We start from the raw sequence: 14,388 nt of genomic DNA, 5'->3' as shown, positions 1-14,388 counted from the left end.
ATCTGCCCCTGTGTATGTGACACTTTAATACAAGCTTTTATCCAGTCTGCAAGTGACGCTGCCTATTTGTTCACGGTCACGTTCTCCAGAAGACAAAGGAACAGCTATTTAACGCTTTTGAAGAGTGCCGGGCTAGTTTACAATATCTATCTATCTATCTATCTATCTATCTATCTATCTATCTATCTATCTATCTATCTATCTATCTATCTATCTTATAGTGTATACATACTGTTTATATATACGTATGTACATGGCACACACATATATATGAATGATATACACACACGCAGGTAGGGATTGGGATCCCAGTGGTTGGGATGCCGGCTGTTAAAATACTGACAGCGGCATCTTTGTTTAAAATACCGACAGACTAAATAATACCCCTTTCACACCGCAAAAATAACCCGGTATTGACCCGGTATATTGCTGGGTCGGCACAGGTCGCTGTGCGGTGTGAAAGGGGCCATGGCGAATTCCCGGGTTGCCTGACCCGGTAATTCAACCCGGGAATAAAGCAGTGTTATTCCCAGGTAAATTACCAGGTCAGGTGCAGTGTGAACGGGTTGCCAGGTCGATGCGAGAGATGGGAGATGATCTCATCTCTCAGCGCCGCCTCCGCACCCGATGACGCCTCGGTCCCCGCCCCCAATGACAACCCAACCGGGCATATGGGTCACACCCAGGAAGGACCTATTTTCAATTCTTGGGTGCGACCTGACATTTGCGATGTGAAAGGGGTATAAGAAAGGTAACCCTGATCCCTAACCCTGACCCACCTTTCCTCGCAGCCTAAACCCTAACCCTCCCATGATTTCCTGTTAAATCATCGTTTGGGATTTTGGCGCCAGGATAGTGATGTTGGCATACCAGCGCTGGCATTCGAGTAGTGTCGGGATTCCGGTGTCAGTATTTTGACTGCTGGAATCCCAACCACTAGGATCCTAACCGGATCATTCACACACACACACACACACTTACTTTTATATATGCTTTGGCTAAATATATTCATACTATATATACACATATGCATATCATAAATATAATATTTAGACTCTGACCATATAGAACATATAAAAGTATATACTGTATCTTTATTACACAGTACCTAACATTGTACTGCAAACCATATTACAGGTTGAGTATCCCATATCCATATATTCCGAAATACGGAATATTCCGAAATACAGACTTTTTTGAGTGAGAGTGAGATAGTGAAACCTTTGTTTTTTGATGTCTCAATGTACACACACTTTGTTTAATACACAAAGTTATTAAAAATATTGTATTAAATGACCTTCAGGCTGTGTGTATAGGGTGTATATGAAACATAAATGAATTGTGTGAATGTAGACACACTTTGTTTAATACACAAAGTTATTAAAAATATTGTATTAAATGGCCTTCAGGCTGTGTGTATAAGGTGTATATGTAACATAAATGCATTCTGTGCTTAGATTTAGGTCCCATCACCATGATATCTCACTATGGTATGCAATTATTCCAAAATACGGAAAAATCCCATATCCAAAATACCTCTGGTCCCAAGCATTTTGGATAAGGGAGACTCAACCTGTAATACCTATCAATCAGCAGCAGCCAAACAGATAGGTCTGTCACCTTACCTCAGTCAGGAGGATTAGATAACCTGCCGCCGCCACGGAACTGCTGCCTGTCAGTTTTGTAACTATCCGGCTTTGCTGTGGAGTCCACATTATGCGATAGCTGGCTGCGGGATGCTATCCTTCTTGGTGCGGGAGTGGCGGAGCGGCACCTTTTTTACGTCGCACGCAGTGACCTCACGTGGCGCGGAGGAGGCGCCAAATCACTCCATGTATGCGGCGCAGGAAGGGCTAGAGAAGCCTTCCACTGTGCTGCTATAGTAGGTGATATCTGTATACCGGTGGCCGCGCTTGATCCACCGATTGGGTTGGGGTGGGTGGGGATGTTGTTGCCGGGAGTGGGCGGGGCCTCGGATGTCCACTGGCAGACTGCAGTAGAAGGAAAATATTTTTCCTGTCTACTGCAGCACAAAAATCTTCAGGTGCTGTGGGCCTATTTGGACAGTGGGCATGGAGCTGCAGCTCCATCAGCCCCATTGTTAATCCGGCCCTGTCTGTATGACTTTACTTGCCTACTGTTATATAGCAAACAGAAGACAAATTCCTAGTATACGCAAGTATACCTGGCCAATAAAGCTGATTCTGATATCCTGTACTAGCGGAGGGTGGCCTGTAATATTCTGTAGTAGAAGAGGATGACCTGTAGTAGTGGAGGGTAACCTGTAATATCCTGTAGTCGTGGAGGGGACCTGTAATATTCTTTAGTATTAGAGTGTAACCTGTAATATCCTGTAATAGTGGAGGGTAAACTGTAATATCCTGTAGAAGTGGAGAGGACATGTAATATCCTGTAGCGGAGAATGACATGTAATTTCCTGCAGTAATGAAGGTGATCTCTGTAATGTAGGGTAAGCGGTAATATCCTGCTCACCTGGCTTGAAGAATAACGTCGGTCCTGTAACAATATGTCCTTCAAATACATTCTGTAAAGCCAATTATTTGTTTGCAGAATGCACATTTCGAGGCGCACACCCCCTTCCTGTTCCTTAGCACTTCCTGCTCAGTGGGTGTATGATTATATTGTGGCCTGGCAGATATACCCAATGTACAGGACAACAGTCCATTCTAGCTACCTTCCCTTGGAGTACTTTACATGACCACATGATGGCGCCAAACTCCAGCAGTGCGATATGTTGTAGCTGAATGTACATTATAGGGGGTCATTCCGAGTTGTTCGCTCGCAAGCTGCTTTTAGCAGCTTTGCACACGCTAAGCCGCCGCCTACTGGGAGTGAATCTTAGCTTCTCAAAATTGCGAACGAAAGATTCGCAATATTGCGAAAAGACTTCTCTGTGCAGTTTCTGAGTAGCTCGAGACTTACTCTGCATCTGCGATCAGTTCAGTGCTTGTCGTTCCTGGTTTGACGTCACAAACACACCCAGCGTTCGCCCAGACACTCCTCCGTTTCTCCAGCCACTCCCGCGTTTTTCCCAGAAACGGTAGCGTTTTTTCGCACACAACCATAAAACGGCCTGTTTCCGCCCAGAAACACCCACTTCCTGTCAATCACATTACGATCACCAGAACGAAGAAAAAACCTCGTAATGCCGTGAGTAAAATTCCTAACTGCATAGCAAATTTACTTGGCGCAGTTGCACTGCGGACATTGCGCATGCGCATTAGCGACTAATCGCTCCGTTTCGAGAAAAAAATAGCGAGCGAACAACTCGGAATGACCCCCTAATGCAGAACACAGTGACGGGGGTTGTAAGATGCATTTTATTACAAGAGAATCGTCTGCTTATGGTACATCTAGAAGTGAAAGAGAATGTATTCACCGGCAGACCCATTTATATCTGGCGTTTCTAAATAGCGCAGTGGTACAAACACTGGCGAGGGGCAGAGGGTGCGCTTCTGCATTCAAATGAAAGTTTAGGGGGTGAACTCACTGGAGACCATGTTTGCTGAATCCACTGCCCGCCGCTCGTTATTGTGACCATTAAACCCCCTAAAGCTTCTAAAAGTGAAAAGAGGTGATGTTGGGCATAGCAGCCAATCAGATGCTCTCTATCATTTATTGCATCCTAGGAAATGATAGAGAGAATCGGATTGGTTGCTAGGGGTAACATCACCGCTTTTCACTTTTAGATGCTTTAGTAAATTTACCCCTTTGTGTCCGTTGGTTTAAAGGCTCAATGTAAAACCGCCATCAATGTGCAGCGATTAAAAATGGTCAAAGTGCTACAAAAACCCCGATCAGAAGACGATGAGGTGAAATGCATTTATTATAAGTGATACTGAATAAGAGGAAACAAAGCCTCAATAATTAGTATGAGAGTATTATCATGTTATGACTATAAGAGGCCCAAATTAATATCAATAGTGTAATATTAATGGCTGGTAATGGGACCCTCAGTGCCCGCTGCTCTGCCCCACCGCCTATCAATCCGCTGCTCTACCCTCGCTCTGTCCCATACCACCCCCTCTCTGCCTGCAGCTCAGGTCCGCACCGCCCCCTCTCTGTCTGCTGCTGCCCCCTCTCTGTCTGCTGCTTCCCCCTGCCCTGTCCTGCCCCCTCTCTGTCTGCTGCTGCCCCCTCTCTGTCTGCTGCTGCCCCCTGCCCTGTCCTGCCCCCTCTCTGTCTGCTGCTGCCCCCTGCCCTGTCCTGCCCCCTCTCTGTCTGCTGCTGCCCCCTGCCCTGTCCTGCACCCTCTCTGTCTGCTGCTGCCCCCTGCCCTGTCCTGCACCCTCTCTGTCTGCTGCTGCCCCGTGCCCTGTCCTGCCCCCTCTCTGTCTGCTGCTGCCCCCTACCCTGTCCTGCACCCTCTCTGTCTGCTGCTGCCCCCTACCCTGTCCTGCACCCTCTCTGTCTGCTGCTGCCCCCTGCCCTGTCCTGCACCCTCTCTGTCTGCTGCTGCCCCCTGCCCTGTCCTGCACCCTCTCTGTCTGCTGCTGTCCCCTGCCCTGTCCTGCCCCCTCTCTGTCTGCTGCTGCCCCCTGCCCTGTCCTGCCCCCTCTCTGTCTGCCCTGTCCTGCCCCCTCTCTGTCTGCTGCTGCCCCCTACCCTGTCCTGCACCCTCTCTGTCTGCTGCTGCCCCCTACCCTGTCCTGCACCCTCTCTGTCTGCTGCTGCCCCCTGCCCTGTCCTACCCCCTCTCTGTCTGCCCTGTCCTGCACCCTCTCTGTCTGCTGCTGCCCCCTACCCTGTCCTGCACCCTCTCTGTCTGCTGCTGCCCCCTGCCCTGTCCTGCACCCTCTCTGTCTGCTGCTGTCCCCTGCCCTGTCCTGCCCCCTCTCTGTCTGCTGCTGTCCCCTGCCCTGTCCTGCCCCCTCTCTGTCTGCTGCTGCCCCCTGCCCTGTCCTGCCCCCTCTCTGTCTGCCCTGTCCTGCACCCTCTCTGTCTGCTGCTGCCCCCTGCCCTGTCCTGCCCCCTCTCTGTCTGCTGCTGCCCCCTGCCCTGTCCTGCCCCCTCTCTGTCTGCTGCTGCCCCCTACCCTGTCCTGCACCCTCTCTGCTGCTGCCCCCTACCCTGTCCTGCACCCTCTCTGTCTGCTGCTGCCCCCTGCCCTGTCCTGCAACCTCTCTGCCTTCTCTGTCCCAATCGGGTAGCAGTTGATTTAGCGACAGTCATAATCCCTACAGCCATTGACCAACAGTCAAAATACCGATATGGTCAATATACCGGCATTCATTATACCGACATGTCTAAAATGCCGACATAGTCAGAATACTGACATTTAAAATGCCGACATGTCAAAATTCCGTCATGTGTTTTAAAGGAATTTTTGCCCCAAAACAGACTTGTTCATACTTTGGACCTGGAAGGGGAATATAATAGTGCGCCGAGTGCAGTGAGGCACCGTGCCCGTGCGAGGGGACGCAGTACACTTACATGGTGTCCATGTCGACCTATGTCCACATTGACACACAAAAACCCCAGAAAAACTCATGTCAGTATTTTGAACTTCGATATTCTGACTATGTCGGCATTTTGAACATGTCGGCATAATGAATGTCGGTATTTTGACTGTCGGGATTATGACTGTCGGTATTGTGTCCGTAGGTAAATCATACCGAACCCGTCCCAATCTCCCTCCTGCTCTGTCCCTGGATTGGGGTCAAAACGTATTTATTTTAGTGGCAACGGTTGTTATAAGCAAGAACAAACAATAGTGATTTAGATAATTTCCCCCCTATCTCCCTACGTGTCATGCAATATGTGATAGCCTCGTCTTTAGCTTACTGTAGAAATTATTAAAGGCTTATATGTGTCAGCCCTCCGAGGCCCCATGGGTCCTGTGCACACTACTAGAGCACCTTCGTTATGGGCCCAGCTATATGAATAAATGCTAATAAATACAATTAGTGACTGTTATCATGCCGTTATCTCTCAGGCGCAGGAGACTCCTCTACACATAGCTGCGCAGATAAAGGACGGAGAGAAAGTGGCTGAGATCCTGCTGAAGAGCGGAGCAGACGTCAACATGGAGAGAGCGGTGAATAGATTTATTAATGCTGCCAGTGACAAAAGATAACTACACCCAGACATTTAATCTTTTTAGGATATTTACACTATCATGGAGGTAAAACACATTGTTACCTGGCATATAACTATACCAACCCACATTCCTTTATAGACGGCTCATTCTCCTTCCACATCTTAGGACAGTGTACTAAAGGGATCACCCACAGGTCAACAAGCTGCTGCAGCAGTCATTTGAGTTGCTGTGACATCACTGACCACGCCCCTGTACATGATTCAACTAATTCATACAAGACTGCAAATCTGTCATGCCTGCTCTGAGTGAGCCTCATCCTATGGTGGCTTCCTGCAGAGGAGTTTGCGGTTCCGGAATGTGATAAGCTGCCTGAAGAGCTGAGTTTCAGGGAACGCTTGAAGGTTTGGAAACTAGAGGAGAGTCTTATTGTGTGCGGTAGGGCATTCCACAGAGTGGGTGCAGCACGGAGAAAGTCCTGCAATCGTGAATGGGAGCGAGTAATGCGAGTGGATGGGAAGACGCAGGCTTACCTTAAGCTGAGTACACACTGGAGCGATGGCTCTCCAAAATGCCGTTTTGGGGCGACGCATCACTTACATCGCTCAGTGTGTACCCAGGATTGCGCGCTCCCACTTTCGCAAGCGACAGATGCTAGGTTACTGCACATCAAACTTCGCATCTGTCGCTAGCGTCCTTGTTTATGCTGATGGTGGACGGAACATTGTCGTTCCGTCCTTCATTAACATCGTGCCATTGAGTAATGGCAATCCCCGCTGACGAGCGTTCGTTACGATGCCCGTCGCTCCAGTGTGTACGCAGCCTTACACTTTGCCTTAGTAATCAGTATGGCAGCTACCACTTATGTAGATTCTAAGACAGAACAAACACAGAGATAATCAGAGGAAATGATACAAAGAGTGAATTACACCAGCGATATCTATGATCATCGATTTCCCCCTAAGAAATAATTGCATTGTGTTCCCACATCCGTTAGTTATATGTTTGCCTTCTTGTCAGCAGAATGGCGAGACTGCGCTGCACGTGGCGGCTCAATACGGCAACATCAAGATGGTAACCGCCCTGATTAACGAAGGAGGGGAGGTCACGTGGCAATCAAAGGTACTTGACGCTTATTATTGATTGATATCGGAAAACAGGTTATTATTTGTGTCAGTGTTTCCTGCAGAAGTATATTGTTGTTTTATTTTTATTTTCTATGTGAGACATTGGGGGTCATTCCGAGTTGATCGCTAGCTGCTTTTGTTCGCTGCGCAGCGATCAGGCAAAAAATCGGCACTTCTGCGTATGCGGCGCAATGCGCACGCGCGTCATATTATTACAACGAACTATGTCGTTTACACAAGGTCTAGCGAAGCTTTTCAGTCGCACTGCTGGCCGCAGAGTGATTGACAGGAAGTGGGCGTTTCTGGGTGTCAACTGACCGTTTTCAGGGAGTGTTCGGAAAAACGCAGGCGTGGCTGGACGAACGCAGGGCGTGTTCAATGCCTCATGGGCCCACAAGCAGACCACTAGTGTGCCATATGAGTGTGTCCCCAAGCAGCACCGTCACACGTGTCAGGTTCTACCAGAATGTGAACACCGGATATAAACGTGATCCACATACACTAAATAATAATAAACAATTTAATTACAGAAGGACAAAGACGGTAAAAACCTGCATGTTCATAAGCGGTATACACACAGAGGGGAATGTATGACCAAAGAAGTCACTTACGCAATTCTCAAAATGAAAATCCACAGCCCTCTGCATATAGACAGTTCGTACATCAATTGAAATATATATCTATATATCTATATATATATATAATTTTTTTCTCTTACGTCCTAGAGGATGCTGGGGTCCACATTAGTACCATGGGGTATAGACGGGTCCCTTGGGAGCCATGGGCACTTTAAGAGTTTAATTGTGTGGGCTGGCTCCTCCCTCTTTGCCCCTCCTACCAGACTCGGTTTAGAAAATGTGCCCGGAGGAGCTGGTCACAGCTAGGGGAGCTCCTAGGAATTTTTCTAGTTTTGTTGTTTTCTAAGAGTAGTTAGGTACAGGCAGGCTGCTGGCAACAGCCTCCCTGCTTCGTGGGACTTTGGGGGGGGACCAACTCTAGAAGTTAATGGTTCTCTAACTTCGCTGACAGGACACTGAGCTCCTGAGGGTGATGATCGCAAGCCCACGGGGCGACCGCTCACTCCCGCAGCATGTCCGCCACCCCCTAACAGAGCCAGAAGATGGAGTGGTGAGTATGACGCCGGCGCCCTGATAAGCAGGTCGCTGGCGGGAATGGCAGCACAAGGGTAGGAGCGTAGCTCTGACAGGCTGCGCTCCGGAGGGCTCAGTGGTACTGATGTGCGGCGCTGTGAGGGGCGCACTGGGCCAGCGCAAATACCCTACCCTGGTCACTGATGCTAACAGGGGCTAATTCCACTGTTAGCAGCCAAATCACCTCAGGCCAGTATAATCCTTGAAAGTGGGAAGACGCGCCATTACGGGGGGGGGGGGCTTCTTCCTCAGAGCGGATCCAGCACTCACTAGCGCCATTTTTCCCCTGCAGATCACACTACAGAGATGCTGACAGGGAGCGCTGCCCTCCACATAACTCCAGCATACCTCTGCGGTACCAGGGTGTTATAGACAGGGGGGGGGGGGGGGGGGGGAGAGTGTAGAATTAACTGTTTAATCTATTATGGTTATTCAGTCAGCGCCGGCTGTCTACTGTCTACTGGGGCGCTGTGTGGTTGGCTCCATATTCTCTGTGTCTCTCCGAAGATACTCTGGGGGAAACTGTGTCTGCATTTTCCTGTGTGTGTGTGTGTGTGTGTGTGTGTGTGTGTGTGTGTGTGTGTGTGTGTGTGTTTGTATAGCTCACATAACCATGTCTAACAACTCTGTATCTTGTGCTGCAGAGTGTGTATCTTCACCTGAAGAGTCTATTCCATATACTCAGGACTGTAATATACTGTCTCAGCCTTTTGAATCTGAACCCCCATGGGTGGATTCTATTAGGGGAATGATATCACAGATTTCATCTCGTATAGCTCAAAATGAGACAATCTGTTGAAGTCTTGTTGTATTCAGCTCCCACTACCTCTTCAAAGACCCCAATTGTTTACCCTAAGAAGCGTGCTCTTGCCCAGATAATGCAAGCTGATACGGATACAGACTCTGATACAGGGGACGGTGATGGGGATATGCAAGGGGGGGGGGGATGCATCCCTTGCTAAGGGGGTGCAACTTATGATTGAGGCTATTAGGGGCATTTTACACATTACTGATAAGGTACCTGAGCCTGCAGAGGAGACTTACTTTACTGACAATAAGAAAACCTCCCTTACATTCCCTGCGTCTAAGGAATTAAACTCATTGGAGCAGATGCATTAACCTGGAGACGGCATAAGGAAGTGATAAACCAGTGATAAACGCACCAGCCAATCAGCTCTTAACTGTTACTTTACATATTGGAGCTGATTGGCTGGTACGTTTATCACCTTGCACATATCACTGGTTTATCACTTCCTTATGCCTGCTCCAGGTTAATACATCTGCCCCAATGTTTGAAAAATCCTGGGAAAACCCAGAGGAAAAAATTCCAGATCCCAAAAAGGGTTCTCATTGCTTTTCCTTTCCCTGAGGATGACAGGAAAAAGTGGGAAATCCCAAACAAGTAAAAAAGTAGAGATATTCCTATACAGGAAAAATCAATACAGGCGCTTAAGTACAAAAAAGACCACACTGATAAATTGTATTATTTGCTGCTCTCATAAGGTATTCTGGTATACCTGAACAAAACAATATTATATATAGAATAAACAATAAGAGAGAGCTCAGATAATAAAATAGGCATAAAACTATTTATTATTCCACTAAAAGCATTAGTACTCAATTTAAACATACACATTGTAACATTAGAACCACATACCAAATTATCCAACCCACTGTAATTTACAATGCACTGGTTCCAATATATTGTAATGAAATGGAAAAGATGATAAAATCCCCAATTGGACGTGATTTGATGTGTCCAATTATTCCTAAATGGACAGGACATTTGTAAATGTCCAGAAACAGTTGCTTTATTCAAATGTCCATATTGATAGACACGACACCGTGCAAAATATATATATATGAGTCCTATTTAAATTCTAAGGTTACAATGTATATGTTTTAATTGAGCACTAATGCTTTTAGTGGAATAATAAATAGTTTTATGTCTATTTTATTATCTGCTCTCTCTAGTTTATTCTATATGTAATAAAGTGGGAAAACCCGCCTGTAGTAGACGCTTCTGTTTCTAGGTTGTCTAAAAAAGTGGTTTTACCTGTCCCTGGGTCCACCGCTTTAAAAGAGCCGGCTGACCACAAGATTGAGACTACACTAAAATCATTATACAAAGCTAATGGCGTAGCTTTAAGGCCTACTATTGCTTGTGCGTGGATTTCTAAAGCCACAGTAAAGTGGTCAGGCACATTACTAGAGGAATTAGATTCTATGGATAGAAGTGACATTGAATTGTTTTTACCTCACATACAGGATTCTGCAGGTTTCATGGTGGAGGCCATGAAGGACCTTGGCCATCTTAATGCGAGGGCCTCTTCCATGGCTGTCTCGGCCAATGGTCTGCGAATGCGGAATCCAAGAAGAGTGTGGAGAACCTACCCTTCACAGGTCAGGTTCTGTTTGGGGAAGGGTTAGATACATGGATCTCCACGGCAACTGCGGGTAAGTCAACAAGCCTGGAGATCGGGCAGGTGGGAGCAAGATTAAACAATTTCAGTCATGTCTGGGCGTCATCAGGCCTAGACCCCTGGGTACAAGAAATTGTTACCCAGGGGTACAGACTGGAGTTTCAAGAACTCCCACCTCACAGATTCTTAAAATCAGGCTTACCAGCTTTGCTGACAGAAAGTGCTATCCTACAGGAAGCCATTAAAAAATTGCTAAGGTCAAATGTCATTGTTCCAGTTCCACCTCACGTAACGAACAAGGGTTATTACTCAAACCTGTTTGTGGTAACGAAACCAGATGGTTCGGTAAGACCAATATTGTACCTAAAGTCATTGAACACTTATTTGAGGGAATTCAAATTCAAAATGGAGTGCGGTGATCTCCGTTCTGGAGGAGGGGGAATTCCTGGTATCCCTGGATATCAAGGATGCATACCTTCACATTCCGATCTGGCCGCCTCATCAGGCTTATCTCAGATTTGTGCTGCTTAACTGTCACTATCAGTTCCAGGCACTGCCGTTTGGACTCTCCACGGCACCGGGGGTGTTCACCAAGGTTATGGCGGAGATGATGCTACTCCTCCGCAAACAGGGTGTGAACATAATTCCTTATCTGGATGATCTGCTGATAAAAGCGTCTTCCAGGGAGAAGCTGTTGCAGAGCATCGCTCTCTTAACTCAACTACTCCGGGATCATGGATGGATCCTGAATCTTCGAAAGAAGCATCTGGAGCCGACAAGGAGACTGTCCTTCCTGGGGATGATCCTCGACATGGAAGTACAGAGGGTGTTTTTGCCGGTGGAGAAAGTGTTGGTGATACAAACAACGGTCCGGGATGTCCTGAAGCCAGCCCGGGTATCGGTTCATCAGTGCATTCGCCTTCTCCTACGAGGCGCTGCAGTACGGAATATTTAATGCACGGTCTTTCCAACTGGATCTCCTGGACAAATAGTAGGGATCTCATCTTCACATGCACCAGAGGATATGTCTGTCGCTGAAAGCCAGAATCTCGCTCCTCTGGTGGCTGCAAACGTCTCACCTATTAGAGGGCCGCAGGTTCGGGATTCAGAATTGGATCCTCCTAACCACGGATGCAAGTCTCAGAGGTTGGGGAGCAGTCACCCAAGGGGAAAACTTCCAAGGAAGGTGGTCGAGTCTGGAATTCAGGAACTAAGGGCCGTGTACAATGGTCTTCTACAAGCGGCACATCTTCTGAAAGATCGGGCCATTCAGGTTCAGTCGGACAATGTAACGACAGCGGCCTACATAAAACGACAAGGCGGAACAAAGAGCAGAGCTGCAATGCCAGAGGTAACAAGAATCATCCTCTGGGCGGAAAAGCATGCGATGGCGCTGTCAGCAATCTTCATTCCGGGAGTGGACAACTGCGAAGAGGACTTCCTCAGCAGACACGATCTCCATCCAGGAGAGTGGGGCCTCCACCAAGAGGTGTTCGCAGAGGTGACAAGTCTTTGGGTCGTACCTCAAATAGACATGATGTCCTCCCGCCTCAACAAGAAGCTGAGGTACTGTTCCAAGTCGAGGGACCCTCAGGCAGTGGCGGTGGACCCCTGGTAACTCCGTGGGTGTTCAAATCAGTGTATGTGTTCCCTCCACTTTCACTCATCCCAAGGATACTCAGACTAATAAAAAAAACAAGAGTTCAGGCAATCCTCATTGCTCTGGACTGTCCAAGAAGGGCTTGGTACGCGGATCTTCTGGAATTACTGCTGGAAGATATGAGGCCTCTTCCTCTTTGTGAGGACCTTCTGCAACAGGGGCCGTTCGCTTATCAAGACTTACCACGACTAAGTTTGACGGCATGATCTTAGCTCGGAAGGGCATTCCAGAATAGGTCATTCCTACCCTGATACAGGCTAGGAAGGGAGTGACGTCTAAACATTACCATCGAATTTGGAAAAGTATGTGTCTTGTTGTGAATCCAAGAAGTTTCCTACGGTGGAGTTTCAACTAGGATGGTTTCTCCTCTTTCTGCAAGCAGGTGTGGATATGGGCCTGCGCTTGGGCTCCATAAAAGTCCAGATTTTGGCCTTGTCCATTTTCTTCCAGAAACAATTGGCTGCTCTCCCTGTGGTTCAGATATTCTTGAAAGGGGTTCTGCACATCCAGCCTCCCTTTGTGCCTCCTACGGCACCTTGGGATCTTAATGTGGTGCTGCAGTTCATGCAGTTGGATTGGTTTGAACCTTTACAGGAGGTTGATGTCAAGTTTCTTACTTGGAAGGCGGTCACACTATTGGTATTGGCATCTGCTAGACGTGTGTCGGAATTGGGGGCATTGTCCTGCAAGAGCCCCTACTTGATTTTCCATGAAGATAGAGCTGAGCTCAGGACGCATCAGCAATTTCTTCCGAAGGTTGTGTTGGCTTGTCATATCAACCAACCTATTGTGGTGCCAGTGGCTACTGACTCCTCAATTACTTAACAAAGTTAAGACCCCTCAATGGACTTTGTTAAGACCCCTCAAGGGTCTTAACAAAGTTCAGGAGGGAAACATTCTTCAAAGGAAGAGAAGTATTAGAACTCGAGGACATACACTGAGACTGGAGGGGGGGAGGTTCAGGGGAAATTTAAGGAAAAATTACTTCACAGAAAGGGTAGTGGACAAGTGGAATAGCCTCCCATCAGAGGTGGTAGAGGCTAAGACTGTAGAGCAATTTAAACATGCTTGGGATAGGCATATAAATATCCTTACAAAGAATTAAGGTTCAAAAAGGGTTGAGATTGCCTAAAGGATAAAAAAAAGGGGCAGAATAGATGGGCCAAGTGGTTCTTATCTGCCGTCAAATTCTATGTTTCAATGTTTGCTTCAAAATCCTTGGATGTTGTGAGGGCTTTGACGATTTATGTGAAGAGAACTTCTCGTCACAGAAAAGTCGGACGCTCTGTTTGTCCTTTATGATCCCAACAAGGTCGGGTGTCCTGCTTCTAAGCAGACGATTTCTCGCTGGATCAGGTTTACTATCCAGCATGCTTATTCTTTGGCAGGCTTGCCGTGTCCAAAATCTGTTAAGGACCACTCTACTCGTAAAGTGGGTTCCTCCTGGGCGGCTGCCCGGGGTGTCTCAGCTTTACAACTTTGCTGAGCGGCTACTTGGTCAGGATCATCATCCAACACGTTTGCTAAGTTTTACAAGTTCGATACTTTGACCAAACTTTAGGTCTTCAGAGGCCAATTGGTTCTGCAGGAGCCTCCCGTACTGGGAGCTTTGGTACATCCCCATGGTACTAAATTAGACCCCAGCATCCTCTAGGACGTAAGAGAAAATAAGATTTTACTCACCGGTAAATCTATTTCTCGTAGTCCGTAGTGGATGCTGGGGACTCCGTAAGGACCATGGGGAATAGACGGGCTCCGCAGGAGACTGGGCACTCTAAGAAAGAATTAGTACTACTGGTGTGCACTGGCTCCTCCCTCTATGCCCCTCCTCCAGACCTCAGTTAAGGAAACTGTGCCCGGAAGAGCTGACATTACAAGGAAAGGATTTTGGAATCCAGGGTAAGACTCATACCAGCCACACCAATCACACCGTATAACTTGTGATAACATACCCAGTCAACAGTATGAA

General features: G+C 47.5%; 1 protein-coding gene across 3 annotated transcripts in view; it reads left to right on the top strand.

Annotated features, from left to right (window-relative positions):
- The window catches only part of LOC134927139 (serine/threonine-protein phosphatase 6 regulatory ankyrin repeat subunit B-like), a 223,420-nt gene that overhangs the window by 75,324 nt on the left and 133,708 nt on the right, over window positions 1-14,388 (top strand). For all 3 annotated transcript variants that reach the window (XM_063921203.1, XM_063921202.1, XM_063921201.1), the window contains 2 exons: window positions 5,957-6,058; window positions 7,082-7,180. In XM_063921203.1, coding sequence (XP_063777273.1) covers window positions 5,957-6,058; window positions 7,082-7,180 — 201 coding nt within the window. The remainder of the gene's footprint in view (window positions 1-5,956; window positions 6,059-7,081; window positions 7,181-14,388) is intronic.

This window comes from Pseudophryne corroboree, chromosome 5 (genome assembly GCF_028390025.1).
Source record: "Pseudophryne corroboree isolate aPseCor3 chromosome 5, aPseCor3.hap2, whole genome shotgun sequence".
Taxonomy (NCBI): Eukaryota; Metazoa; Chordata; class Amphibia; order Anura; family Myobatrachidae; genus Pseudophryne; species Pseudophryne corroboree.
This window is presented reverse-complemented; position numbering and strand designations above follow the sequence as displayed.